General features: G+C 43.4%; 2 protein-coding genes across 4 annotated transcripts in view; one reads left to right on the top strand and one right to left on the bottom strand.

Moving 5' to 3' along the window:
- FAM227B (family with sequence similarity 227 member B) overlaps positions 1-16,967 on the top strand; it is a 161,989-nt gene extending 145,022 nt beyond the window's left edge. The window contains exons 13-17 of the mRNA XM_075069648.1: positions 10,355-10,432; positions 11,656-11,730; positions 12,217-12,286; positions 14,737-14,779; positions 16,860-16,967. Coding sequence (XP_074925749.1) covers positions 10,355-10,432; positions 11,656-11,730; positions 12,217-12,286; positions 14,737-14,779; positions 16,860-16,891 — 298 coding nt within the window. The 3' untranslated portion in view covers positions 16,892-16,967. The remainder of the gene's footprint in view (positions 1-10,354; positions 10,433-11,655; positions 11,731-12,216; positions 12,287-14,736; positions 14,780-16,859) is intronic.
- Positions 14,918-25,757, bottom strand: part of GALK2 (galactokinase 2) — a 63,058-nt gene continuing 52,218 nt past the window's right edge. For all 3 annotated transcript variants that reach the window (XM_032763035.2, XM_032763045.2, XM_032763053.2), the window contains 2 exons: positions 20,306-20,507; positions 14,918-15,450 (listed from right to left, as the gene is read on the bottom strand). In XM_032763035.2, coding sequence (XP_032618926.1) covers positions 15,243-15,450; positions 20,306-20,507 — 410 coding nt within the window. In that variant the 3' untranslated portion in view covers positions 14,918-15,242. The remainder of the gene's footprint in view (positions 15,451-20,305; positions 20,508-25,757) is intronic.

Here is a 25,757-nt window from a genome sequence, read left to right as displayed (position 1 = left end):
AAGGATTAGGAAGCAACTGAACAGCAGTTTTGTGTTTCACAATGGTGCCTAAAAAATGTGACTTAGATGCCTACCCAGGGGACTTAGGTGCCTAATTACCTTTGTGGATTACACCTGTAGTCACTCCATCTACCCCAGCTAGAGTCCACAGTTGAACGAATAGTACCTCATGGTCAAAGTCAAGAAGACAGCTGACAGACATAAGAGTGTGATCCTGGATACCGAGATTATCAACCAGCAAGATCAATACAGTTTCTATGCTACATCCAGTCCAAAAAACCAAATTGACTGGAATCAAGGAAATCTGAACATTCTGAATATTGAAACAGGGCAATAACTGAAGAGTTTGTCAGCATCAAGAGTTTTTTCTTTCTTTATTTGGAGCAAGATTGTAGTAACTGCTTTTTTCAAAGAAACTGGCATCTTGCTTCCCTGCTGGGAAGTACTGAAAGTCAGTTTGAACAGTGGCCCATCACCTCCCCATTAGCCTTTTCTGAGTTACAGATCTTCAGATACATCTGTTTACCTCCACCAAGAAACAAAGTCCTGGCCAGGACATTAGTCCACAACCTTTCGTTCTGTCAACTGGGCTTGTGAGAAGAAGGAACTAAAGAAAAGTGTTTTGAAAACTCATCATCTGTTCTGTTGTTGATTTCCTCCATAAAGAATTATACAGGAATTTAGTTGAAAATACCCTCAGGGTTCAGGCTTTTGCCATAAAAGCTTTTAAAAGCAATGTAATAGTATTTTTCTTGGTCTTCAGCCCCTCCCCCCCATTAAGTTCCTTGAGGTCATAGTTAATATCTGGCTTAGATCAAGTGTATGGCTCTACTGTGTAGCCTTAACTTAATTTTAAGGAAGTTCTGTAAATCCTTACTAGAGTCCCTTGGTTCAGATACATTTTATTTCCTATTTTTTTAGTGTGGTAGTTAACTCAGCTATGGAAGTAAGGGAGTTGGGGTTAGGTTCTGTAGAATTTCAAAAAGACTCACAGCCTGTACAGTTCCTATTTCTTCTCAAAAATGGACATCTAAATTCCTCTTCAAGAATGAGTTTTTCTCACCCAGTTCTGCCTACATTCTTCAGAAAGAAGTCATCATATAACTTGCATATAAGGAACACTAGATTCTTCTTCGAGTGCTTGCTCATATTCATTCCAAGTAGGTGTGCGCGCGCCACGTGCACGTTCGTCGGAAGAATTTTCCCCTAGCAACACCCGGCGGGTCGGCAGGCGCCCCCTGGCGTGGCGCCTTTGCGGCACCGTATATATGCCCCTGCCGACCCGGCCGCTCCTCAGTTCCTTCTTTACCCGCCCGTGTCGGTCGTTGGGAACGTGGAGTGCGGCTAGGCTGATCCACTCCCACATCCCTAATAGCGTTTTCAACCTCCAATTCTAGGGAGCAACTGTTGATAGTGGCGCCGGTATATTCTCCCGAGTGGATCTGATGATCCGGTCGCCGGATCCGGGCTTTCCGTGTCGGCTGTCGTCAGGCCGATGCAAAGGGAGCCATGGTTCCCATCGGGGGGATCCGACGTGCCGCGTCTTCGCAAAGGAGCGCTTCTCCGTTTCGCACCTTTGGGATCCTACTCCTGCCGGCGCCCGTCGTACTCCGCGGCTAGGCCGGTCCAGTCCCGATCTACAGACCGTTTTGACGCTAGCCCAGTAGGCCCGCATTCGCTGGCAGAGGCTGGCTCTACGGTACCGGGCTTTCCGACGGCGTCCATCATAGCCGTCGGCGCACTATTCTGACCGCTCCCGGTCGTTACCCTCGGCCGGCGGGCGTCGAGTGGTGTGTTTGCTTCCGGCGTTGGTCGTCAGGTCCCGATCCGATCCCGACTTCGGGGCAGGACTGTGCGCTCACTGGTTCCGACTCTCGCACCCGTTCCCGCGGTGCGGCACTTCGTTTGGGGAGCCGTCACTCTCTCTGGGGAGCACGGTAGCGCGGTCCGATGCGTTCGCACCGTCCCGTAGCTGTTCGCCATACTGGGTGTGTCGCAGTCCCGCCCTTGGCCTTCAGACACCGGTCCTTCGGCGGGCCCACCGGTCGGTCAGATGCGGCGACCCGACAGCGTCGCTTGCTCTAGGCACCGTCGACGAAAGTCATCTAGTGGGCCAAAGATCCGGACGCATGCCCCACCGCAGTGCAGTGGTCCGGTCGATTCTGGACGCAACTCTGGGCAAATTACCCATCAAGCCGTCCAGGCGATCCTTTACAAGCCCCGCCGGCCTTTTCCGAGATCATGCTGGAAAACCCGAAAGCAAAAAAGACAATCCTGCGGGCGAGTGCCAGAGGCCACCATCAGCGTTCTCTCTCGCTTTCCGGCAACCGATGTTGCCGCGAGCACAATCGAATGGACCCAGAGGCACGTTCCCCTCGAACCCGAGCCAGTGCTCTGGATCAACAACCTGCAGGGGAGCCCCCGGTCCCCCGGTCTTTCCTCCTCCTCCTCCCCAGATGAGGCAGTGGCGGGCACTTCGACCCTCGGCCCGCCGTCCCTATTGACCTTCGCGCTCATCAAAGATTTGCTCGCAGAGTGGCTTTGAGCATTAATCTACAAGCGGAGGAGGTGCCGGAAGTTTGAAGGATCCCGTAGTGGACATTTCTCTCGATCCGAATGCACAGTACGAGGGTCCTTGCCCTTCAAAATACGACTATTTCAGGCCAATAGCGGAGTCCCCTATTTGGCAGGAGGCCCCGCATCGATCCCTCCGACGGCCAAGGCGTGGAGAGAAAAGTACATGGTCCCCTCCCAAGGGGTACGACTACCTGTACAAAAACACCCATCCTCCTCCATGCTCCTCCTGGTCGTCCAATCCGTGAATGAGAGGGAGCGTCCATGGCCAACCAGCCCCGCCCCAAAATCGCGTGAGGGCTAAACGTTTGGACCTGCTGGGCCGTAAGATTTACTCCGCTGGGGGTCTCCAGTTACGTGTCGCAAACCAACAAGCGCTGCTAGGCAGATATGATTTTAATACCTGGCAGACCATGGACAAGTTTACTGAACTGGTCCCGTAGACTCCCGCCCTGAGTTCAAAAGTCTCGTGGAAGAGGCAAGAAGATCTCAAGGACAGCCTTACAGGCTGCGCTCGACGCCGCAGACTCAGCAGCTAGAAACCATCGCGTCGGGCGTTACCATGAGACGGATTTCCTGGTTGCAAGTGTCCGGCTTACCTCCGGAGCTGCAGCATACCATACAAGACCTCCCTTTTTTGAAGGGCAGGCCTCTTCTCAGAGAAGACGGACCCAAGGCTGCAAAGCCTTAAAGATAACCGCATAATAAAATGCGCTCTCCCTGGGCATGCCACACCGCAGACCCCCAGCGGAGGTCCTTTCGAACAGCAACCTCAGCGCCCTTATCCCCCACCACGCCCCCGCCAAGACTTCAACAGACGGCGGGGACGGGTGAAACCGACCGACGCCAGTCCGGTTCCCAAGGGGGGCAAAACAACGGTACGCCAAACCACCGGCGGAACCGAAGCAAAACTTTTGAAGGTGCGCCAGAGAGCAGAGCACCAGTCCCTTCCCGGACTCCTCTTCTTTTTTCCAACCGCCTTTCTCCCTCCTCCGGCGTGGACCCGGATAACCTCAGACCAATGGGTCTTGCGCACGGTGGAGTTTGGTTACCATCTCCAGTTTATTTCGCCTCCACCCTCCCACCCACCCTCCCCGTCCCTCTTCAGGACCCCCTCTCACGAGCACCTCCTCTGGCAGGAGGTCCTCACGCTTCTCGAACTCGGAGCGATAGAAGAGGTGCCTCACGACCTCAGAGGCCGAGGGTTTTACTCCGCTATTTTTTTAATCCCCAAGTCGAAAGGAGGTCTCCGTCCCATCCTAGACCTCCGCGGACTCAACGCCTTCGTAAGGAAGTTACGATTCCGCATGGTATCCTTGGGGTCCATCATCCCTTCCCTGGATCCGGGAGACTGGTTCGCTGCTCTCGACATGAAGGACGCGTACTTTCATGTTTCGATCTACCCGCCTCACAGACGCTTTCTCCGCTTTCTGGTGCGGGACCGGCACTTTCAATTCACGGTCCTACCATTGGCCTGTCCTCTGCCCCACGTGTCTTCACGAAATGTATGGCAGTAGTGGCCGCTTGCCTCCGTCGCCAGGGGATATGTGTCTTCCCTTACCTGGACGACTGGCTGGTTCGCGCGTCCTCCCAGGCTCAGGTCGCCGCGCACATGACAATCATCAGGGACCTGTTCGAATCTCTAGGGCTCCTGATAAATTTCGACAAGTCCATCCTCGTACCATCCCAGAGGATAGAATTCATCGGGGCGTCTTGGACTCTATGGTCGCGACAGCCTCACTTCCACCCAGCCGTTTCCAGGCACTACTACTCACTATCATAGACAGCCTGCTAGCCTTCCCCACGACCTCGGCCAGGGTCTGTCTCAGCCTCTTAGGCCACATGGCGGCGTGTACTTTTGTAACCAAGTACGCCAAACTCCGCCTGCGCCCACTGCAGATATGGTTAGCTTCGGTTTACCGTCACGCAGGGACAGCATGGACATCGTTGTCACACTCACAGAAGCGTCCTACACTCCCTCCGATGGTGGCGAAATCCCGCCCTGGTGTGTGCGGGGTTACCGTTTCACCCCAGACAGCCGTCCATTTCCTTAACAACGGACGCATCCTCTCTGGGCTGGGGAGCTCACATGGGGTCTCGTCGAACACAGGGCCTCTGGTCCTCTCGGGAGCTGTCGCTGCACATAAACATCAGGGAGCTGAGGGCGTCCGCCTCGCCTGCCAGGCTTTTCTTCCTCACCTGCGAGGCCGTTCTGTCTTAGTGCTCACGGACAACACCACCCGCGATGCACTATATAAACAAGCAGGGGGGGACGCGCTCTCTCCCTCTTTGTCAGGAGGCGATGACGCTGTGGAAGTTTGTGTAACCCACGGCATCGATCTGGAAGCCTCTTTTCTTCCAGGAGTCCAGAACGTGTTGGCAGACCGGCTCAGCAGGTCCTTTCTAGCCCACGAGTGGTCTCTTCGTCCGGACATAGTCCATTCTCTTTCCGGCGGTGGGGATTTCCCGAATCGACCTCTTCGCGTCCCGCACCAACCGGAAGTGCCCCTGTTCTGCTCCTTCCGCGGTCTCGACCGCGGCTCTCTGTCGGACGCGTTCCTCCTACCTGCTGGTCGACCCCACCTCCTCTATGCCTTCCGCCGTTTCCCTTGGTGCACAAAGTCCTCGTAAAGCTACGCAGGGACAGCCCGACTAATTCTCATCGCCCCAGCGTGGCCTCGCCAACACTGGTACCGCCACGCTGTTGGACCTGTCCATAGCCAGTCCGGTTCCCCTGCCGGTCCATCCGGACTTGATATCACAAGACCACGGCAGGCTTCTCCACCCCGACCTCCGGTCCCTCCACCTGACTGCGTGGCTCCTGGCTGGCTGAGCTCTGCAGAGCTGCGCTGTTCCACCCCAGTGCAGCAAGTGCTCTTGGGAAGTAGGAAACCTGCAACCAGGGCTACCTACCTGGCAAAATGGAAGAGGTTTTCCTGCTGGTGTCATCACGAGGACTGTCACCAGCTCAGGTTCCCATCCAAGTGCTACTGGAATATCTATGGCACCTTACAACAAGGCCTCGCGCTCTCATCCCTCCGCGTCCACCTAGCGGCCATTTCCTCCTTCCATCCAGGAGAAGGCTCTTCCTCCGCCTTCTCTCACCCTATGGTCTCGAGGTTCCTCAAGGGCCTGGAGCGCCTGTATCCCCAGGTCCGCTATCCCGCCCCCTCCTGGGACCTCATCTGGTTCTCTCGAAACTAATGGCCCCTCCTTTCGAACCCTTGGCAACCTGCTCTCTCCTGTACCTATCGTGGAAGGTGGCGTTCCTTGTGGCCATTACATCGGCCAGGAGAGTCTCAGAGCTTCGCGCTCTGGTGGCGGACGCACCATACACGATATTCCATAAAGACAAGGTGCAACTCCGTCCGCATCCGGCCTTTCTGCCCAAGGGGGTTCCCCATTCCACTAAACCAAGGACATTTTCCTTCCAGTGTTTTTCAACCGCAAAAACGCTCATGCGTCCTCGCACGAGGCAGAGCTTGCATGTCACTCGATGTTCTGTCGGGGGCGCTGGCGTTTTACAATTGACAGCGCACCCGACCCTATACCGAAAGACCTCCCTCAACTATTCTGTTTGCCGTCGCAGACAGGATGAAGGGTCACCCTGTCTTTCATCGCAATAACAATATCATCCTGGGTGACGGCCTGCCATCAAAACATGTAATGCCTTGCTCCACTTCTCCAGGGCGAGTTACCGCTCATTCCACGAGAGCGCGAAGCGTCCCTCGATGTGGCCTTCCCTCCCCGGTGTGCCTATACCAAGAACATATGTCGTGGCAGCCATCGTGGTCGTCAGTGCACCTTTTTCTGCCCATTACGCCTTTGGTGGCAGGCAGTCCCGGGACGATGCGGCTCTGGCTGCTGTTCTGTAGTTCACAGTCTCCCAACTGGACCCCGCCGCCTAGGTAAGGCTTGGATTCCACCTACTTGGAGTGAAATATGAGCAAGCACTCGAAGAAGGAAGAGACGGTTTTACTCCCTTTTAAATGTTGTTCTTCGAGATGTGTTTGCTCATATTCATTCCACACCCGCCCTCCTGTCCCACTGTCGGTAGTAGCCGGCAAGAATAAGAAGGAACTGAGGAGCGGCCGGGTCGGCAGGGGCATATATACGGTGCCGCAAAGGCGCCACGCCAGGGGGCGCCTGCCGACCCGCCGGGTGTTGCTAGGGGAAAATTCTTCCGACGAACGTGCACGTGGCGCGCGCACACCTACTTGGAATGAATATGAGCAACACATCTCGAAGAACAACAGTTACAAAGGTGAGTAACCGTCTTTTGTGATCATTTTGCATTTTTATTTATATATTTGTTTGAATCTTTTCAAAAAAATCAGATTCCATAAACACATCTCGATATTCTATAGCAGTGGGTCCCAAACTTTAACAACCTGTGCACCCCTTTCACTAAAATGTCAAGTCTCGTGAACCCCCTAGTAAAAATGAATATTTCCAGGAATTTTCTCCTTTAACTGAATATAAATGATAAAAGCAGTGATCCTGGAAATATAAATTTTGTTTTTATGACATGCTTATTACACACTATTTATTATTATTATTTATCATTACAGTATTTTCATTACATTATGAAAACGGGAACACTCTTCCAAAATCTTACTTTCATAGCTTGTATCACTTTGAGTAAGCCTGTTATAAAACAAGGCTCCTATGTTTCATCAAGTAGCATCAGACGTGAAACAGCATGAAGGTATTTAAGCAGCCAACTCAAAAAGAGTTCTTCCTACACAAGCATTCAGGTGTTGAGCAGTCCAGGCTAACAATGCATGTTACAACAAACCTTAAACTTATTCTTCATAATAATTTTAAAAACAATACTAGCTGCCTATTTAATTTTAAAAACAGCAAAAAATATCCACCTCCCTTTCCATTTCTTACAAGGAGTCTTGAAGTTTAAATCTCCTCAATGTAATAGATATGTTTGCTTTAATCTCCTTAGCTCTTGGAAGTCCAGGGGCTCTGGGCTCTGGTCTCATGCTGCATGCGGTCCTCGGGGACAGCTCTGTCCACCATTAGGGAATGTGTTCCTGAGAACCCCCTGTAACATTTCATGAACTCCAGGGGGTTCACAAACCCCAGTTTGGGAACCACTGTTTTATAGGAAGGGGAAAACAAAGGTTACAGGAAAGGAAGATAATGAAATTCTAATCACACATATTCAGTTAGGGGAAAGGAAAAGAGTTCTACAACAATTAATCAGTACAATTTGCTCAAATATCAATTATAGATTGAATTAATGAAAAAAAATCACAAAAAAAATTAAAGCGGTATAACGAACAAAATTAAAAATGTCACCCAAGACCAAAAAAAAGAAGTTAACTCATTAACGAACATATCTAAAAAGATCACTTAGGGCACCAGTAAGTAACTCTACAGTGAAAACAAATGAACTTCATTAGATTAATCAGGCAAAGAGAAAGTCTTTAATAATACCTTCAGTGGAAATTGCACTACAACTTGTATCCAAATCTGCTTCAGGATCCCTTGAATAACTAATTTGAAGTCAAGAAATCATTTGTTCTGATCATTGTCAAAGAGAAGACTTTTAATTCCCATCCAAAATCATGCCCAATTTGTCTGGAAAGAAGACAGCTGCTTGGGCACCAATGTGATCCAGCTGTAAGTAACTTTTGTATTGAATTATTTGTATCTGATGTACCAAGATCATCATCGGACAGAAGGTACATTTCTTTTTTCTCTCTTCACTATTAATACATATTGTCTCCCAGGTATTAATTCTCTTGGCCAAGATCAATTCATCATGAATCTTGAGAAAGTTAAATAATCTGATTTAATTTGGGGGTGCAACAGAAAGATTTTTGCCTGTTATCTGAGATTCTTTCCAATTTAAAATCTAGAAAATAAACCCAGTGAGTGTTTGATGCATCTCATTTGTTTCTTCTACATCAACCACCAATTCTTAAATACCAAGTAATCTCAAGGTTTTACTTTTTAATTTCCATAACATTTTAATGATTAAGGAGAACACTTTATTGATAAATGAATCTGAAAGGTGGTTAATACTTTCAGCCTCACTTGATAATATTTTTACTCTCATTTTGCACACTTTTCTCAGTAGGAATCTTGCACTGCGAGGAACTGAGTGCCAGGAACTGAAGATGAAATCCAGGCTCCACTGAAGTCAATGGCAAAACTCCCATTGACATCAAGGAGGCCAGGATTTCACCCCAAGTGAGAGAATGTTCATTTGCTGATTTTACTGCTAAAGCATTGGAGCAGACCTCAGGAATCTTTTCAATGGCTTGGACTGAAGCTTTCTTTTTTCCTTCTATCTTGGCATTTTCCTGTACTTAAGAGACACATAAAACCAAGGAACAAATCTCTGCAGAAGCAGCAAGTCTAAAGAAAACTATCAATCAGTTTAGAGTGAAACAGCGATTCAGACCAGTAGGGCCAGATTCGTGCTGAGTAATACAGTCCCACTGAAATAAATGAGACCGGGAAGGTGTTGGGTAGTATTCAGTGTGAATAGAGGTGGCAGAATCTGTCCCTTTATAAATAAGGAGATCATCGTGGGAGGTACTGATGTCAGTGGCAGGATCAACCCCTACGACAGGTTCTCAAACTGGGGGTCACGACCCCTAAAGGGGTTGCAAAGTTATTATCTGGCGGTTGTGAGTACATGCTTCCTAGCAAGCTACCATGTCTGCTATGAAAAGTGCTATTAACAAACATCATTTTAAAATAGTGCTAAATTAAAAGCACTTTTTAAAATATTTATACGGGGGGTCGCACTTAGAGGCTTGCTGTGCAAAAGGGGTTTGACAATCACTGCCCTACAACATGGAGGAGAGCAATGCTTCCACCAGCTTCCTGGCAGCTGTCATCTTATTGCTGTGAACCAGGTTGATTGACAGAGGTGAAGTCCAAGGTTCAGCTGAAGGCTATGAAGATTTCCTTGAATTCTTGTGAACAGACCCTCTCCAGCAGTTTAATTTCAGTTTTTTCCATTGTTAAGTAACAGTTTAAAATCCACGCAGAAACCCACAGAAAGGTCAATCAGACTATCTTTTAGAAGTGCAGGCTTCATGGAATATGAAGATCATTACCTGAAAATTATGCTTTGACACGAGACCAGAACTAGGGGGCATATATTAAGAGATTAGATCCAGGGTAGGGATAATTTTTTGTCGTTGTGTTATTGGTAATGGAATGGCAAAAGGAGAAGAGCTAAAACAAAAGAGCTGAGAATACAAGATTGTGACAGATTGCTTCTGTCTGCCTGACAACCACAAGCACACAGACTATCCATCAGTGTAATTATGTCACAGAGCACAATTTCCAATTAAAATATCACCTTTCCTTTGGCATAGTTTTTTATATTGCGCCATCCTACCATTAACCAGTCCTGCAACTGCCTTGAAATAAACTTTTATTATTGTAATTGAACATTCCACATGCTTAGTTTACAGTGTGACTAATGCTGAACCATAACAGTCTGCTTTTGTGGGTTCTGATTTCTCAGTAGGAATTCTTTCTGCAGTTCATTTCACTTAATTGTCTGATGATGCATATATTTCATATATGTAAACTGATAATTCAATACTAGTCATAACAGTTGCAGTTTAATTATTGTAGTATCTTCTTTTAGAACAACGCGGATCTGAACTGAATGTTGTTTGGGGGGGTCACTTTGTTTGATTTTTGTCCTTCTGTAAATTTGATTGGCATACAGCATACCAATTAACTTCCCAAAATGTCTGAAAACAGAAATCTTTTCGCTTGACTGGAATTGTAGCACGCCAGTCGCTCCAACTTATCAAGAAGTTATTAAAGAGACACGGAGGCTCAGAAGGGAATTCCGGGAGGATTATACTGTGTAAGTTTAAAGCAGTTTTTAAAATACATGTGGGCATTAGAGTGATACCTGTCCGGGTACTAACCCTTTCTTCAGATGGTATGTAAATAATTACTATCTACTGGATTGCCATATATACTAAATGTCAAAAATAGAGCTTTGATAACTTCCTCCCCGCATTGAAGCAAATGGCAAAACTCCCCTTGATTCCAAAGTGGAACAAGAGCCGGCCCCGCGTGCACAAGATATGAAACCAGTGAATACTGTGCTGGAGAAGTGCTTGTTAATAGGATTAAGATAATACAGAGTATTAATATGGCTCCAGGCAATGTTGCTGCAGTTAAAAGTCTGGCAGTATTTTTACTAGAAATCCTTTTGGAAAGATTTAGGTCTCCTCTATTGCTCAGTAGGATTAAACTCACTCTGCAGCCATTGAATGTTACACTCATAGCCATTATATTAAGATAAAACCCATCCATCATATTGCATCAATAATTATAATGCACATTATAGGATGCATTACCACTACTCAAGTTCTCTGCTATTGTTTTAGAAAACAAACTACTTTAAATATGTACACTGAATTCTTTTAGCTAAAAAAAGGTAGAAAATATTTTGTCCCTTGAGTCAGAAAAAATGCTGATTTAAATAAACACGATTCTGGAAAGACTTCCTTGTTTTAAACATGGCGGCTGCACATACAGGAGTCTACGAGCTATGCTAGAAACTCACATCCACACTGAGGTTTTCTTCGTGCTTTCTGGGTAGTAGCTGCTTCACTAGATGTTTGTATAGCACTTTGGGGATGTTTAGTTTTACTATTATTGTTATGCAGAGATTTCTTCACAGGTAAGGCAACAGGATGGGACTATAACATGTATAACTTTCCCCTTCTTTGTGGTCCCTCTCCTCACTGTCCATATTTCAATAATTAATAGAGCTCAATGCTTTCTTATAACCATAAAAGCCCAACTCATTGTCAGTTTTTATTTCTAACCCTTAATGTTGGCATAGTTTGTTTTTGCTGTTTTCTTTGATTGCTGGAGAAGTTTTAAAATACCAACCATAAAGTTTCATCAACTTCTCCTTTAAATAACAAATAAAAGTTAAAAATTTCCTTTTCTCATATTTTCAGTGACTGCATAAAATGCTTGAGTACATTTCTTATGTGTGCAAGTTGAGTAATTTGGAATTCCCATTGAAAGCAGTTAAATAATTTTATGTACTCAATTTTGGTTTTGCAGATTTCAGAATAAGTGTAAACAAGACATCTCAGAAATAGAAAAGCAGAGAAAAGAAATTAACCAGAAGTTCAGAAGGTTTGCTTTAACAATTTTACAACATTTGAGGGTTTTCCCTAAGAAGTAATTAGTTTAATCTGCAGCAAGGGAAATTTAGCTTCGATATTAGGAAAACTTTTCCATGAGGGTAGTTAAGCTCTTCAATAGACTTCCAAGGGAGGCTGTGAAATCTCCATCACTGGAGGTTTTTAAGAACAGGTTGGACAAACACCTATCAGGGATGGTCTATGTTTACTTAGTCCCGCCTCAGTGCATGAGGGCTGGACTTCAAAACTTCACAAGGTCCCTTCCAGCCCTATATGTCTATGATTCTATGATTATTTCATTGATAAAGATCTGTGTTAACAGACTTACTGACAGGCCAACTATGAAACTTATTAAAGCTTGATGCGCCATGAAAACTAACTTCCACATATTTGGGGACATTCAGAAACTACAAAAAATGTCATGCTCAACTTCAACTAAAATGTTGCTGATGCAAAAAATCCTTTATTCTGTTCCTAGACTGACAGAGAGCACCTCCAAGAATCCCTCTGAACTAAGGCTGAGTGCAGATATGTTAATGCATGAACTGGTATGTAATTTTAATAATACAGTAATAAAAACAGTCTCTCCAATCTCCTTCCAAATCTCAAAAATATGTTCCAGATTTTCTTAGGACTTGGGCAAACATAATGCACACCTAAGTCATTAGAAAAGCAGGCCTGTGAATGGTACAGTGCATAATGTGCTATGGTGGCTGTTATGTACTTATAAAGGAAAATAAATAACAACTGATTGTGGCAAGGCACCTTCTTGGTCTCCCCAGCCTCTGCTGCTTTTAGCCCTGGCAAGACAGGCTTGGGTAAAATAGTCCCTCTTGGTAGCACAGGGGAAGTCCGTTCCTTCCCTCCACCAGTCTTTTTAGCTTGTTCTTCTCCCTTATGGGAGGGAATGCAGCCTCCCCTCCTGGTGAGGCTCACTGTCTTGCTGCTCCTAACCTACTGGCAGCCAGACACCTTCTTTTTCTTTTTCTTTTTCTTTTTCTTTCTCTCTCTCTCTCTCCTCTTCCCCCTTTCTTCCCCCAGGGGAGGGTTTAAAAATGTCTCAGGCAGCCCTTAGTTGGAATCAGCTAATCCTAATTTACCTCAGGTAGCTCCCTCTCAGCTGATTCTAACTGATACTCTGGTAACCTCTTCTCAGCTGAACAGGATTGTTGATAGGGAGGAGGGCCTTTTAACCCTCTGAGACTGATTTCTACACCCCCTCTCCTGCAATTATCTGTCCTGAGTTTATCACATGATTTACACCCAAGGTTTCTGGCAACATGGTAATAAATGAGATCAGAGAAAAGTAATTTAGAAACTAAATGCCAAATTATTCTTTCTTGGAGATCTCTGAGTTTATCTTGCCATTTCTGGAAGATCCCTGCCTGCCTTGTTTGCAGGTCTGGCTGAAAATCTGCACATTTGCTACACATTAACAGCATATAACCCATATGTAAGCTCATATAAGCAGTCATAGAGGAGGCCTATTTTAAGTGTAGAACCTTTCTGAGGAGTTCTGCTTCTCTCCCTACTCTTATCCACATCCCTCATTGCTCTCCTTCCCCCACCAACCAGATCCCTCTAACTCATCTCCCCACAATCCCATTGTTCTGGTCTTCTTCTCCAGCTGCCCTGACTTAAACCTTTGTCTTTCTTCCTCTGTGAACTGTCAGCTTATTTCCCTAATCCCCAGTGTTCTGTTTGTTTCTGACACCCCAGGAGCAGAAGTCCCCACCTTTAATGTTACTCTTACATGTTCCCAGTGAGACTCCTGAGAAAGTCTGCAAGTCTGTGTTGCCTCTTGGTTCAAATCTGGCAGCCCTCCTTCACTGGGTCAGAAGCGTCCCAGAACTCACTCCTCACCTGGGATAGTCTGGGTAATGCATACTACATCTCTTCTGAGAGATGTCTATTTGAATGCAGATTTTTGTAGTCAAACTGGCATAGCTCTAGAGATATACACAGGGACAAATCTTGCTTGGTCCATCAAGGCTGCATGGGTCCTGCCACCAGAAAACCTCTGAGGTTCCACTACACAAGGCAGGGAGCAAGTATGTTGCATACTATGGAGCAGAATTTCCTAGAGATTCCTTCCTCACCACTATAAGGGATGGGTAGACTAGGCTGGAGCCACTAACCATTTATCCTGAGGGGGAGAGGAAGCATGATTGCAGATGCTCATTATTAATTATTACTCTTGCAGCCATGAGGCTGCCAACAGAATCTGCAAGACCCGCTCTTACCCCTACCCCCTCCTCCCAGGAAGGCCAACCCTCCACCAAACCCATTTACTTTGGTTTGGCACTGGGGAGAGGATCGTTTCCTCAATGAGCAGTCAAAGAATAACAGAAATTAAGTTCTATCCCTAGTCAATGGGAAACTTTCAATTATTTGTAGCTTTTCAATTGTGAGCCAAATTTCTGCAAACACATATAAAGATTAAAATTAATTTGTTTTTGAGTTGTCTGACCACCATAAAGTCTGCTTGGCTATTTGGTAGTTTAGGGGAAATATCTTTTTCATGATGCACAACTCAAAAATAGTAGAACATATTTTGTTAAAACCCAAAATGTCATTGTTGGGCTAAGACCAAGCAAGAGAAACTTTAGCCCCAAAGGAAAATTTTTGAGAAAGTTATGGCATGGAAGAGAGGAGTCAGACTCCAGTAGCTCTTTCAGCCTGCATGATAGCTATGATGTCACTCACTCTGGCCAAGAAACCAGGAAGCCTGTCGCTCAGCTTCCTCAGGATTTGGAAAGAGTTGGCAGTTGTCTCAAATGTTGTAAAAATACTGTGGTAACTGCATTCTAAACAGTTGCAACAATAAGCTCATACTACTTAACACAATGGGGCCCTAATCCCTGACTGAGGTCTAGAGGCGCTACTGCAAAAATAATAGCATATATTTTCCTCACTGAGAATCCTACAAAAGTTTCAATGTTCAGCAAAACATTTGCAATTCCCTTAACAGTTCAATTTTCTTCTTTGTTTTCCACAGGAATTCGCAACATGGGACAAGAAACTACCCAGTAGTGGAAGAAGTGAGTAAACCCCAACATTAAAGCAATCCCCTGAAATTAAGGGTTGAATATTACCTCATTTGGGTTGATAAAGTGAAATAGCTCTCTATTCAATTTGCACTTACCTTTATATCAGTAAAAAAAAGAAAGAGAAAAAGATTTAAGAAAAGTATTCCTCTTTATTTGAACTGTCTGCTTTGTTCCGTTTTTCAAAAGAATACATTTTAGTAAATCACCGTTACATTGCATAATCCAGAAAGAAATAAGTATTGAGGCTGCCTTTTGTTGGAAGGATATTTTTAGTATGGAAAAATGCATTATAAAGCCTAAGAAATCTCTTCTAATTGTTTCTTCAGAAATGTATCTTGATAATAGCAACTGCTCATTATAATACAAAACAGAAAAGGGATTAATTTACTGTGGCATAGGAAGTCCTGCCAGTTCCCAAATGCCCTACATAGTTTCTTTGAAACTTTTACATTCTTTAGGCCTCAAGAAAAACCAAAGCTCCACCTCCAGGTTTGGTAGCAAACAGACTATTCTTCTCCAGAGCTAACCTTTGGTCATTGCGTTTGTAATAAGCTTCTTTCACATTTGTTAGGAAGGTACTCAGCTTGTCAGAAGGCACCATTGATACAGTGCAGCCGCCCCATCCTGCTCCAGTCAAGCGTGACCCGATGGCCCCAGACTGCCTACAATAATAATAATAACAATAAAATATTGAGTGCAATATATCAAAGGAGATCATTTGTCATACATAAACTGCCTACAGAGCACAGGGAATGTGGGACGCATTTATTTCTCATTTTCAAAACTATATGGCACATTTGGTCTTATGAGACATTTGAACTCCATTTGCAGTGAATGTTTTGGACAACTTAAATTCTGCAAATTTAATTTGGCAACTTAAATTCTGAAATATAGTTATTTCCATCAAGTGCAAAAATAAGCCTCTCAGAATGTTTAAAAACTTTGAAATAGCTGAGGTGAATAAAGTAGTAAAAGTAATCTTAAAACACCAGAAATTAAGACAGGAGGACATGACAAAAATAAAGGAACATTCATGCACTAATTGTCCAGGCTCTATCCACATAAGACATTTTAAAATTTGGCAGTGTCAGCACACTATACATTTCTGCTGTTCCAGTATAGACATAACATGTTCTGAAGATTCAGGGGCTTCTTCAGGACTAGTCACGATGCTAGTAAGGAAAAAGGAGTACTGCAAAATTCAAAAAAAGTTAGATTAAGAGTCCCATCACTCAGCCATCTGGTCTGCCTTAAAAACAAAAATTAAGAGCCAGAATCTGACCGTGGTTACACTAGTTTAGAATCAAAGAAGATTAGGGATGGAAGAGACCTCAGGAGGTCATCCAGTCCAACTCCCTGCTCAAAGCAGGACCAACACCAACTGAATCATCCCAGCCAGGGCTTTGTCAAGCTGGGCCTTAAAAACCTCTAAGGATGGAGAGTCCACCGCCTCCCTAGGTAAACCATTCCAGTGCTTCACCACCCTCCTAGTGAAATAGTGTTTCCCAATATCCAGGCTAGACCTCCCCCACTGCTCCTTGTTCTCTCATTTGCCACCACTGAGAACAGCCTAACTCCATCCTCTTTGGAATCCCTTTTCCGGTAGTTGAAGGCTGTTTGATTTGAATGGATTTACAACAGTGCAGCTAAGATCAGAATCTGGTCCTACGTGTGTACCTTCTGTCCTTCATGTGATAAAACACCACATTAGTTGATATTTTCAGACTAGGAATGGTTGTTTTCTATTATTCCATTTGTTTATTTTTCATACCAACATAGAAAGACCTTTGTTCTTTTATTACAATTTATTTCTAAATATTTTTAAAGAGAAAAATTCCCACAAAGGGAAGCCAAGGGGAAGTGACAACTGCAAACAAATGACATTTCCTTGCTTGCTCCTTCTGCTGAAAGATCCAAGGTACAAGCCATTCCAAGAGCCAGGATACTGGCCCACTGGCAAATCCTATGATCCTAATCTGCAAGACTCAAACCAAATCTAATTGGAATTCAGAAAAAATCTTGATTCCATTTTTAATTCATTTTCTTGCATGTTTGCATTGCCTGGCTCCAGCCAAATCCAGAAGGAGGAGGACAACACCATGAGAAGGTTTCTTCTGGCTGGGTCAAAAATGCCACAAAAACAGGATGAACTAGAAAACTCACCAGAGAATCCATTGTCATGAGGTTTCCAACCCGCTGTGTAGATCAAATAATTTTGATATGCTTCTAATATCTACACATTGGGAGATTCTCTTCATTGACAACCACAGTCTAGGGCTGATGAAACTGGGCATGATGTTAATGATATAATAGTGAATGAGGACTAATTTTGAATAATTTGTGATACCATCTCAAATGTACTCCTTATGTTAAACTGGTGCTTTTCAATCTTTTTTCATTTGCAGACCCCTAAAAAAATTTCAAATGAAAGTGTGGACCCCTTTGAAAATCTTAGACCCCTAATGGTCTGCGGACCACAGGTTGAAAACCGCTATGTTAAATGAATGTTTCAAGGTACTTGCTCAGGCCCTGCTTGAGGAAGGCAGCTACATGTGGTTCATTAGACATGTGCTTAAATGAAATTAATGCTTAATTACTTTTCTGAATCCATGACCTACTTTGTGTGTGTGTTTAATGGAGGATCACTATCCTACACATTGACTCAATTATCTGTTCATTCTTGATTTCCAATCTTTATTTTATTTCTTTGCAATTTTATATTTTTTTTGTACGCTGCTCTTTTTCTCAGCTGTCTTTATTCTCTGATCCACAGAAGCAACTTCTTAAAGCGCAGGATCCAATCCAGCTTTCTGTGAAATCAATGGAAAGATTCCCCTTGCCTTCATGGGTTTCAATCCAGTTCTCTAAATCAACTGCCCAAATTCACTTGGGATGCAACCCAGTTTTTAAGTGTTGTATTGCAGATACAGTGTTGGCTTTGGATTGTGGAATGCCATTTAAATATCTTCAGATTTATTCTGAATCATTTGATTTAATAATTCTTTGTGGTCACATCCTATGATTTGCTGTTATACTTAGTCATTTAAAAAATGTAATAAAAGATCATTTAAAAGGAAACAAGTTGTGTGTTACAGCTGAAGCTACTGTGCTTCAAAATAATGTGGCCAACATTTTCAACCTGGGATGCTAAGATTAGGTGCCTAATTAAATCTCTAGGTACCTCACAAGGGGCTCGGTGTTTAGAGGTGCTGAGCACCAGTCGCTCCCACAGAAGTCACTGAAATTGTTGGCACCTTATTTAAGTGTATCCTCTTGTAAATAATACCTCTCTAGCTGTCAGAGGCAAGGCTGACAACACCTAATTTAATAGAACACGTGCCACCAAGGAATGGAGAATAGGGGGTAGCAAGAAAATTATCCACAGTGGTTTAGGGACTCGAGGTTTTCAAAAGCTCTAAAGGGATTTAGGAGCCCTAATCCAATTGACTTTCAATGCCTCTAAATCTCTTAAGTGCTTTTGAAAATCTCTCCCTTTTTTATTTGCTCCATCTGCTTCAAACAACTTCAAGACAGACAGGTTACAGAAAGTACAAGTCTATTCTCTCTGCAAAAATAGTTGACCATCTAGTGGCTAAACTTTTCAGTGCTCCAAACCATAGTCAATAGGGATCTCTTTGTATCTTGGCAGGGAGTAGATATTAAAACATAAAGATCTAGGCAAAACAGAAAACCTCTGGATATGCAGATTATTCTCTACAGTTTAAACCTTGTAGGAGGCAATGCTTGGAATGTATTTTTGAAAAGGTTTTTAAAGTTACATGTCAGCTGTATATCACTGTAAGTAAAGACAATATAATTAATGCAGTTGCTGACCCATGATCTTAAATATGGGCTGGTCTCACTACGGGGGAAAATCGATCTTAGATATACAACTTCAGCTACATGAATAACGTAGCTGAAGTCGAAGTATCTAAGATCGAATTACTCACCGCCCTCACGGCACGGAATCGATGTCTGCGGCTCCCCATGTCAACTCCACAACTCCGTTCGGGTTGGTGGAGTTCCGGAATCAATATAAGCGCGTTTGGGGATCGATATATCGCATCTATATGAGATGCGATATATCAATCCCCGAGCAATCGATTGCTACTCGCCGATACGGCGGGTAGTGAAGATGTAGCCTGAGTTAGTTAAAATTTTCAAGAGTGTCTAGAGATTTTTAGGTGCCTCAGTTTTTGAGTAACCAATTTAAGACAGTTTAAAGGGACCTTACAGAGGGTGGATGCTCAATGTTTTCTGAAAATTTGGCCCCTTCAAGATGTATCAAGTTTGGCACCTAAAAACTGTGGCACCCAAAATCATTGGTCAGCTTTGAAAATCTTGGCCATAAAATAAAAGTTTGTATCGATCAACTTTCATAATTAACTATAGGTAGCAATGTAGCTGCAAAACTCTCTTTATCCTTAAGAAATGTTAAATCCAGAAAAAATTGAAATACATTAATGTTGCTTATGGATGGAGTGAATGGTGAACAAATAAGTTTTGTCACATACAATGGACATAGTTTCAAAAATAATTTTATACTCTGACTGAGGTCTGGTTCCGTGTTCAGTTATTCTTGTTACATTCTGCATGTTTTCTTCTGTTGGTCATTTAGAAAGAAATCTGATGGAACTGGGGAAACCACCACATTTTTCTTTCACTAGTACATTTTGGTCCATCTAATTAAAATGTTCCCAATAATTTTAGTTTAATACAATCCTAGCTACATGTATGCATTAAGCTTATCTCTCTCTTTGGATTTCATTTTTTCTTGCATAGCGGTGCCTATCTAGTTGTGAATGTAACTAACAATGACAAACCTTTATTTTTTCTACTTTTTCTTTTGTCTTATTCAAACTGCATGTTTGCCCATGCCTTGCATGGAGCCAAGACTCCACAGCCAAAGATCTTTCATTGGCTCTACTTAATCATCCCATAGTCCATTCAAAACATATTTGATATTTAACCACTTTACTGCTGCCTAGTATATCTGTTGCATTGGACAAAATGTACTTTTAGCATCAACTAGTCAATGCTAGTCAATGATGATTCATAGTGATTTCAAGGCAACATTAGATCAAAAACTGCATTAACAGTCCTGAAGCTACAACGGTCATCAGCAGTGAAATGGTTAAGGAATATGCAAGGAGAAATAAAATCTAAAAGTAGCAACTGAGAAGACATTTTAAGAAAACTGATCATGAACTCTTCTGAAACCTAAAAAGTAGTAGCCAACTTTATTTACTGTGAGATTTCTTGATGAAGAGTCAGTCCAGAAAGAAGAGTCCATCATGAAGCCATAAAGTGCAGCTTTCATCTGACAAGCATTACTCAAATGTCAGCAGGGAAACATTTGACTACATAATATCCCTTTAGGAGATTAATTTTGTGATAAGAGACAAGAATATTTTTCTTTCGTTTTAAAACTACAATAGCTAATGATGCCATGTTTTCTCATCTATTCAAACCATATTCTCAAAGAGAAGTTCTCGGTTTATTGCTGTCAAAACTTACAGGCAGATGTCCACTAGCTGATCCAGTTCAGGGCAGCTGCATTCATACATGTCCCTGCAGCTGATATGACTCTGGTTCATTAATTCTCCCAGCAGCTGGATTGCACTAGCAGATGCCTCGCTGCATATCTTCTTAAATTCCAGCACTCTGCCAGCTTCGCTGTACACATGTTTAGCTCGCTGGTACAGTTTAAAGCTGGTAACTAAAATAAAGTGAAAATAATTGTTACAATTATTCATTAACAGGTACCTAAGTGAAAAGGGAAAAAAATGGAAACTTAAAAGATTTACATTTGTTTCTGTAATTTTTAATTTATAGTAGACAGCTCCTGAGTCAGAAGATTTTTGCTATAATCAACACTTCTTTTTAAAAGCTCTGTTTTGATACTGTTTGAGGATTTCAAACCAAAATGTTTATTATAGTTTTGATGATTTTATGTATGTTCTAGCAAGAATTACAAGGTGGGTGAAGTGATAGACAACTCTTCATGCAAACAGTTTGCAAAGTGCTTTAGCATCGTGTTACGAAGATTAGAGTCGGTCTGACCCTTTGAGTCCATAAGATTTATTTTTTTTAATAAGAAAGGGAAATCTTGCTCAAAGAACATTTTTGCCAAACATATTTTTAAACCAGTTCTAATATATAACAGTGATCCTTCCACTCCCCCCGCTGCCCCAGAAGCTGAGGTTAGGCCACCAGAGTCCCCAGGCCCTGACCCTGTAGTCAATGCGAGGTTTGAAGAAGTTCCATTGCCTGACTCTCTGCTATTAAAAGCAGTGCATGGTTGAGACACGCTTCACAAGAAGGCAGCCCTACCTTTTATTCTCCCTTTGATCCAAAGAACTGCTGCTTGTCATACCTCTGGGTCCTTTCGGGGTAAAGGGATGTCAACCGATTGTTGGGGCAGCCAACCCCTTCAGAGACAAAAGGACACTACATACACTCCTTAGAAACCAGATGGGAGATGGGACTGGGAGGCCCAGGTCTCAAGTTCACACCCAAAGGTTTAGGGGTAACCAGAGTAAGAAGGGGCATGTGAGAGTTCTGACCCATAGGCTCTAAAGAGAGAAATTATACAGGATGGTTGTCAAACAATTCCATATGATGTATGCTGGCTTGCTAGCAGCATGCTTACAGTTGAAATACCTGAAATGTGAAATTATGAAAGGTTATGTTAGAAATGGCATCCAGTCAGTGGGTTCCCTTAGAAGACCAATCAAGCACTCTAGTTACATCCACTACTTTAGGGCAGATGTGACAGATATGGCAATTTTTGAGGGAGACCTTACTGAATTAAGTTTAAGTATCTTTGAGGTCCACTGTATTAAATGAATAGTTTATGTATTACTGTTGGCCAGGATTGTAAGTAACCTCTCAAGGCAGGAGATGTGGCAGTTGTTAAATCTGGGTGTTCAGTGGACTATACTGAACAATGTGGCATACAAGAATGGACCTTTGGAATAAAAAGTGTTAAGTGGTTTTCCTGGGGAATACATAGGAAGAGGTGAATACAAATTCCCTAATTCCAATTATGCAAAAACCCTGCCTTTTGAAGCTGTGCCCTGAGGAGAGGGTCTTTGTCTGCCGATTACCTATTACCAAAGGCCAAGATCAAAAGCCCAAGCTGCTCTCCCCAGCCTGGGTTCTGGTTCTGCATGTGAGATGGTTGTGAACGTGTAACCACAGAAAAAACTCAGTTGTGGATTTTGAAGGACTGACATTTAATAGAGCCCGAGGTTGTAGTTGGGGTGTCCTCCTGTAAGCTTTATAGCTTGCGTGTAGGTGCTTGTATTGTTCTTAATATGTCTTCTCTATAATGCTTTCACCTTAAGAATAAATGTGCTGGCTTAGAAAGAACAATATGGTAACTTAAAACTGCCAGGCATTATGCTGTTCATTGCTTTTGGAGAGAAAGCTAAGCACAGGTGCTGGCCTGTTAGGCAGTCTGGCTTGCTGGGAACATCAGAGTGTAGGCAGGGAACTGTGCAGCCTGGAAAAAAAACCATTTGGGAGGTAGAGAGCTGTGGGTTTCTACCCAAGAGAGGTGATGGCTGAAGCGCCAGGAACCTTAAGTGGGTGCCATTGGTAGACCATGCAAGGGGAGTACAAGTGCATTTGCCCTGAACTGTGACAGAGGGGGCATGCACAAACCAGCTTCTGGATCTGATATTCCACCAACAGCTACGAAAGTACCACTTCAACAACTGTTCCTTGCTTTGGTCACCACAGGCAGAATTGGGACCATTCTCTCCTCCTCGATTGCACAGGTAAATTAAAATCTCTGCAGTTAGCAGAATGTTTATTGGTAGATAGTGTTTGTATTCAAATATTGACATTTTAAATGAAGTCATGTTTCCATTAGCACTTAGTGTAGATTCCTGTTATGGTGAATCCAGAAAAGTGCTCAGGGTCCAAACACTGTCCCTCATGTAGGTGATAGTCTTTAAGTAGAATGCCTCTCACCAATGTGGCCTTTAGTCTCAGTGCAAAGAAACCAGTGGGAGGAGACTTTGAGAGCTTACTCTTGGAGGAGGCCGTGTCCACTTGGCCTTCTGTATTGGAGAATTGTCAGATTCATCTCCAAAGGAAAGAGGAATCTTTCCAGTTGGAGGTCCACTCATTGTACTGAGAGTTATGAATGCTCTTAGCTGCTTCTCTGAAAAAAAATCTGTTTTTCAGACACTCTAAGGAAGAAGTCTCATCAAAATACTAAAAATCTAAGTGCACAGAGTCAATCTCCTTATTGTATAGGAAACTATCCAGATCTAGATGTATCCCGGCATTGTCAAAGCCACTGGATCAAGAAGGCTCAGCGTATCTAGCTCCTTGGTTCTAAGGCATTCAGATCCACTGATGGATGTTGAATCTGTCTATTTTTTTGGCATGGGAGGAACATTCAAAGCCAGGGTTTTCACCAATTCCATCAGGGAACTCAATCTGGAGCCCAACTGGAACATGGTTAGAATGAAGAAAGATCTCTCGGGTGGGTTCTTGGATCCAGGCAATCTGCAGATTCATCACCAATACAGCAGCAGAGAATCCTGTGGCACCTTATAGACTAACAGACGTTTTGGAGCATGAGCTTTCGTGGGTGAATACCCACTTCGTCAGATGCATGCATCTGACGAAGTGGGTATTCACCCACGAAAGCTCATGCTCCAAAACGTCTGTTAGTCTACAAGGTGCCACAGGATTCTCTGCTGCTTTTACAGATCCAGACTAACACGGCTACCCCTCCGATACTCATCACCAGTACAGTAAACCCCCCTGTCTCATGCTTCCAGATCTGAGGCTGTGAGGGTGAATCCAGTGCTTTCCCTGTAGCCAAAACCAGGCACGACGTAGTGGTGTCCCACACAGTGTCCCACACTGTGCCCAGTAACATGTTCTGTCACTACCTGTAGCATCACCAATATCTAATTCTCTTTATTTAGAATAAAAAATTAGCTAGTGTAAATTAGGACTTGAATAGAGTTACACCAATTTATAGCTGCTGAGGATGATGTACTGAGCCAGATTATAGCAAATGGGCTCATATTATGTGATAGGTAAAACAAAACAACTTTTTTTCCCTTTGGTGATAATATTCCTTCGTTTACTATGTAACTCAACTACCACTTAATAAAGATGAATTGAACATGGCTGCCTTCTGAATACAAGCTGTTTTTAGACTAGATTAAAAAAAATGGAAAGACAGGAATGTCTCTTGGAAGCTCAGTCTCATTGGAAATGTCACTGAGCAATAGAGGAAGGTTAACCAATCATTTCTGATTTATCCAATGCATTTGGAGCTGTGCTTTACCATATATTTCCATCTTTTTGTTGCTTCTGTAGCTGTTTGCAATATGTGTTGCAGAATAGTGCCTGAGAGTTCAGGATTGGCAGGGAAAGGCTGCTCGGCACAGAAACCAGAGCATTCTTTTTGAGATGATTTCTCTTTAAATATTCTTTTCTTATGAAGCTATTGTTTTACAGCAAGGAGATTTCTAAATGTGCATTCATTTAGGGCATATCTGAAGTTGCGTGAGAGATTGCCATAGCTCACACTCTCTTGTAAATCACCATTGAACAGTAGTAACCCAAAAAATGAACTGAAAACACGTCTGGTTTCAATTTTAAGGTAAAAGTCTTGCCAAAGGCTGCATTTGATTCAGAGACCACCCTTTGGTAAAGCAATGCTTTACTGGCCAGATTACCTTAAAACACTTTGTGGTTGTGTTATGCTCATCATGTTATGTATTGGCAACTAGAATGGATCTTCTAACTGCTGGCTGCTAGCCAGAAACTCTGTCCTTGACAGCATTCTCTCATGTCATGAAGACTCCACAAACTTGACATTTGGTTTCACTATAATCTAATGTTATCCTTTCAAGCAATTATTACATTCAAAATGACAGAAACTGGTTTTGTGTTCTTGTTGTTTTAGACTCCCTTGCAAACACGACTCCTTGCCAAGTGAATATCAGTTAAGAAATGATATCATTAGATGAAAGGTTTCTGTTTTTTACAGTTTGGAGCTGTAAATCTAAACTTGGGGAAACCACAAGTGTCATAGATACGACAGAGCATAGCAGCAATCCAATCCAAAAAAATTAACCACGTGCTTAACGAAATCTTTTTATAGTGTTTGCCTCCCCATATCCCCAAGTCTGATGCTCTGTACAAGTAAAATAAACTTCAGGCTGCCAACCATCTTTGTATTTGACAGGCACTGCCTCTGATTCGGAAACTAAGGATATACATAAATCCAGACATATGCTGCAAGTAATGGAGAAAGCTCTTCCACATTAGGGCTATCTAAATACTCACTGCCATGCAATCAAAAATATCAGCAGTAAAACTGATATTTCTAACAACTGGATCTATGTCTGAACTGGAGGCCACTGACCTAGAGAGAACAACAGCCACCACTGCACAAATAGGAAAAGATCTGAATTGAGGGTCCTTGGATAAGAGCCATACAGCCAAGGAAGCTTAGATGTGTGCAGGAGATGACTATCCAAAAATCATTTACTATGTAAAAAAAAATATTGGCAGGTGGCCTTATATTTTACAAAGAGAACAGAATGATCGTTGAAGCCTCAACCTATCGTGGCCAAAGTGGCAAGGGTATAAAACTTACAGATGCACAATACAAATCTCACATCTGAGCTAGGAATAGAGCTGTTTTAAAGAGCTACGACTATTACAGAGTCATCAAAGGTGAAATCCTGCAGTCCCTACACAGGGGTTAGATTCCCCTGAAGTCAATGGCAGTTTTGCCTGGGTAAGGACTAAGGGCTGCAGCATCTTCTCTGTTACCTGGCTCAGAAGGATGCAAAGAAGCTGCAATTAGGACACTAAGGTATGTTTACACTACAATTAAAAATCTACAGCTGGCTCTGTCAGCTGACTCAGGCTCATGGGGCTTGGGGTATGGGGTGGTATAGCCGTTTGGGCTCAGGCTGTAGCC

This window comes from Chelonoidis abingdonii, chromosome 9 (assembly GCF_003597395.2).
Source record: "Chelonoidis abingdonii isolate Lonesome George chromosome 9, CheloAbing_2.0, whole genome shotgun sequence".
Classification (NCBI taxonomy): domain Eukaryota; kingdom Metazoa; phylum Chordata; order Testudines; family Testudinidae; genus Chelonoidis; species Chelonoidis abingdonii.
The sequence above is the reverse complement of the archived record's forward strand: the minus strand, read 5'-3'. Positions and strand labels throughout refer to the sequence as shown.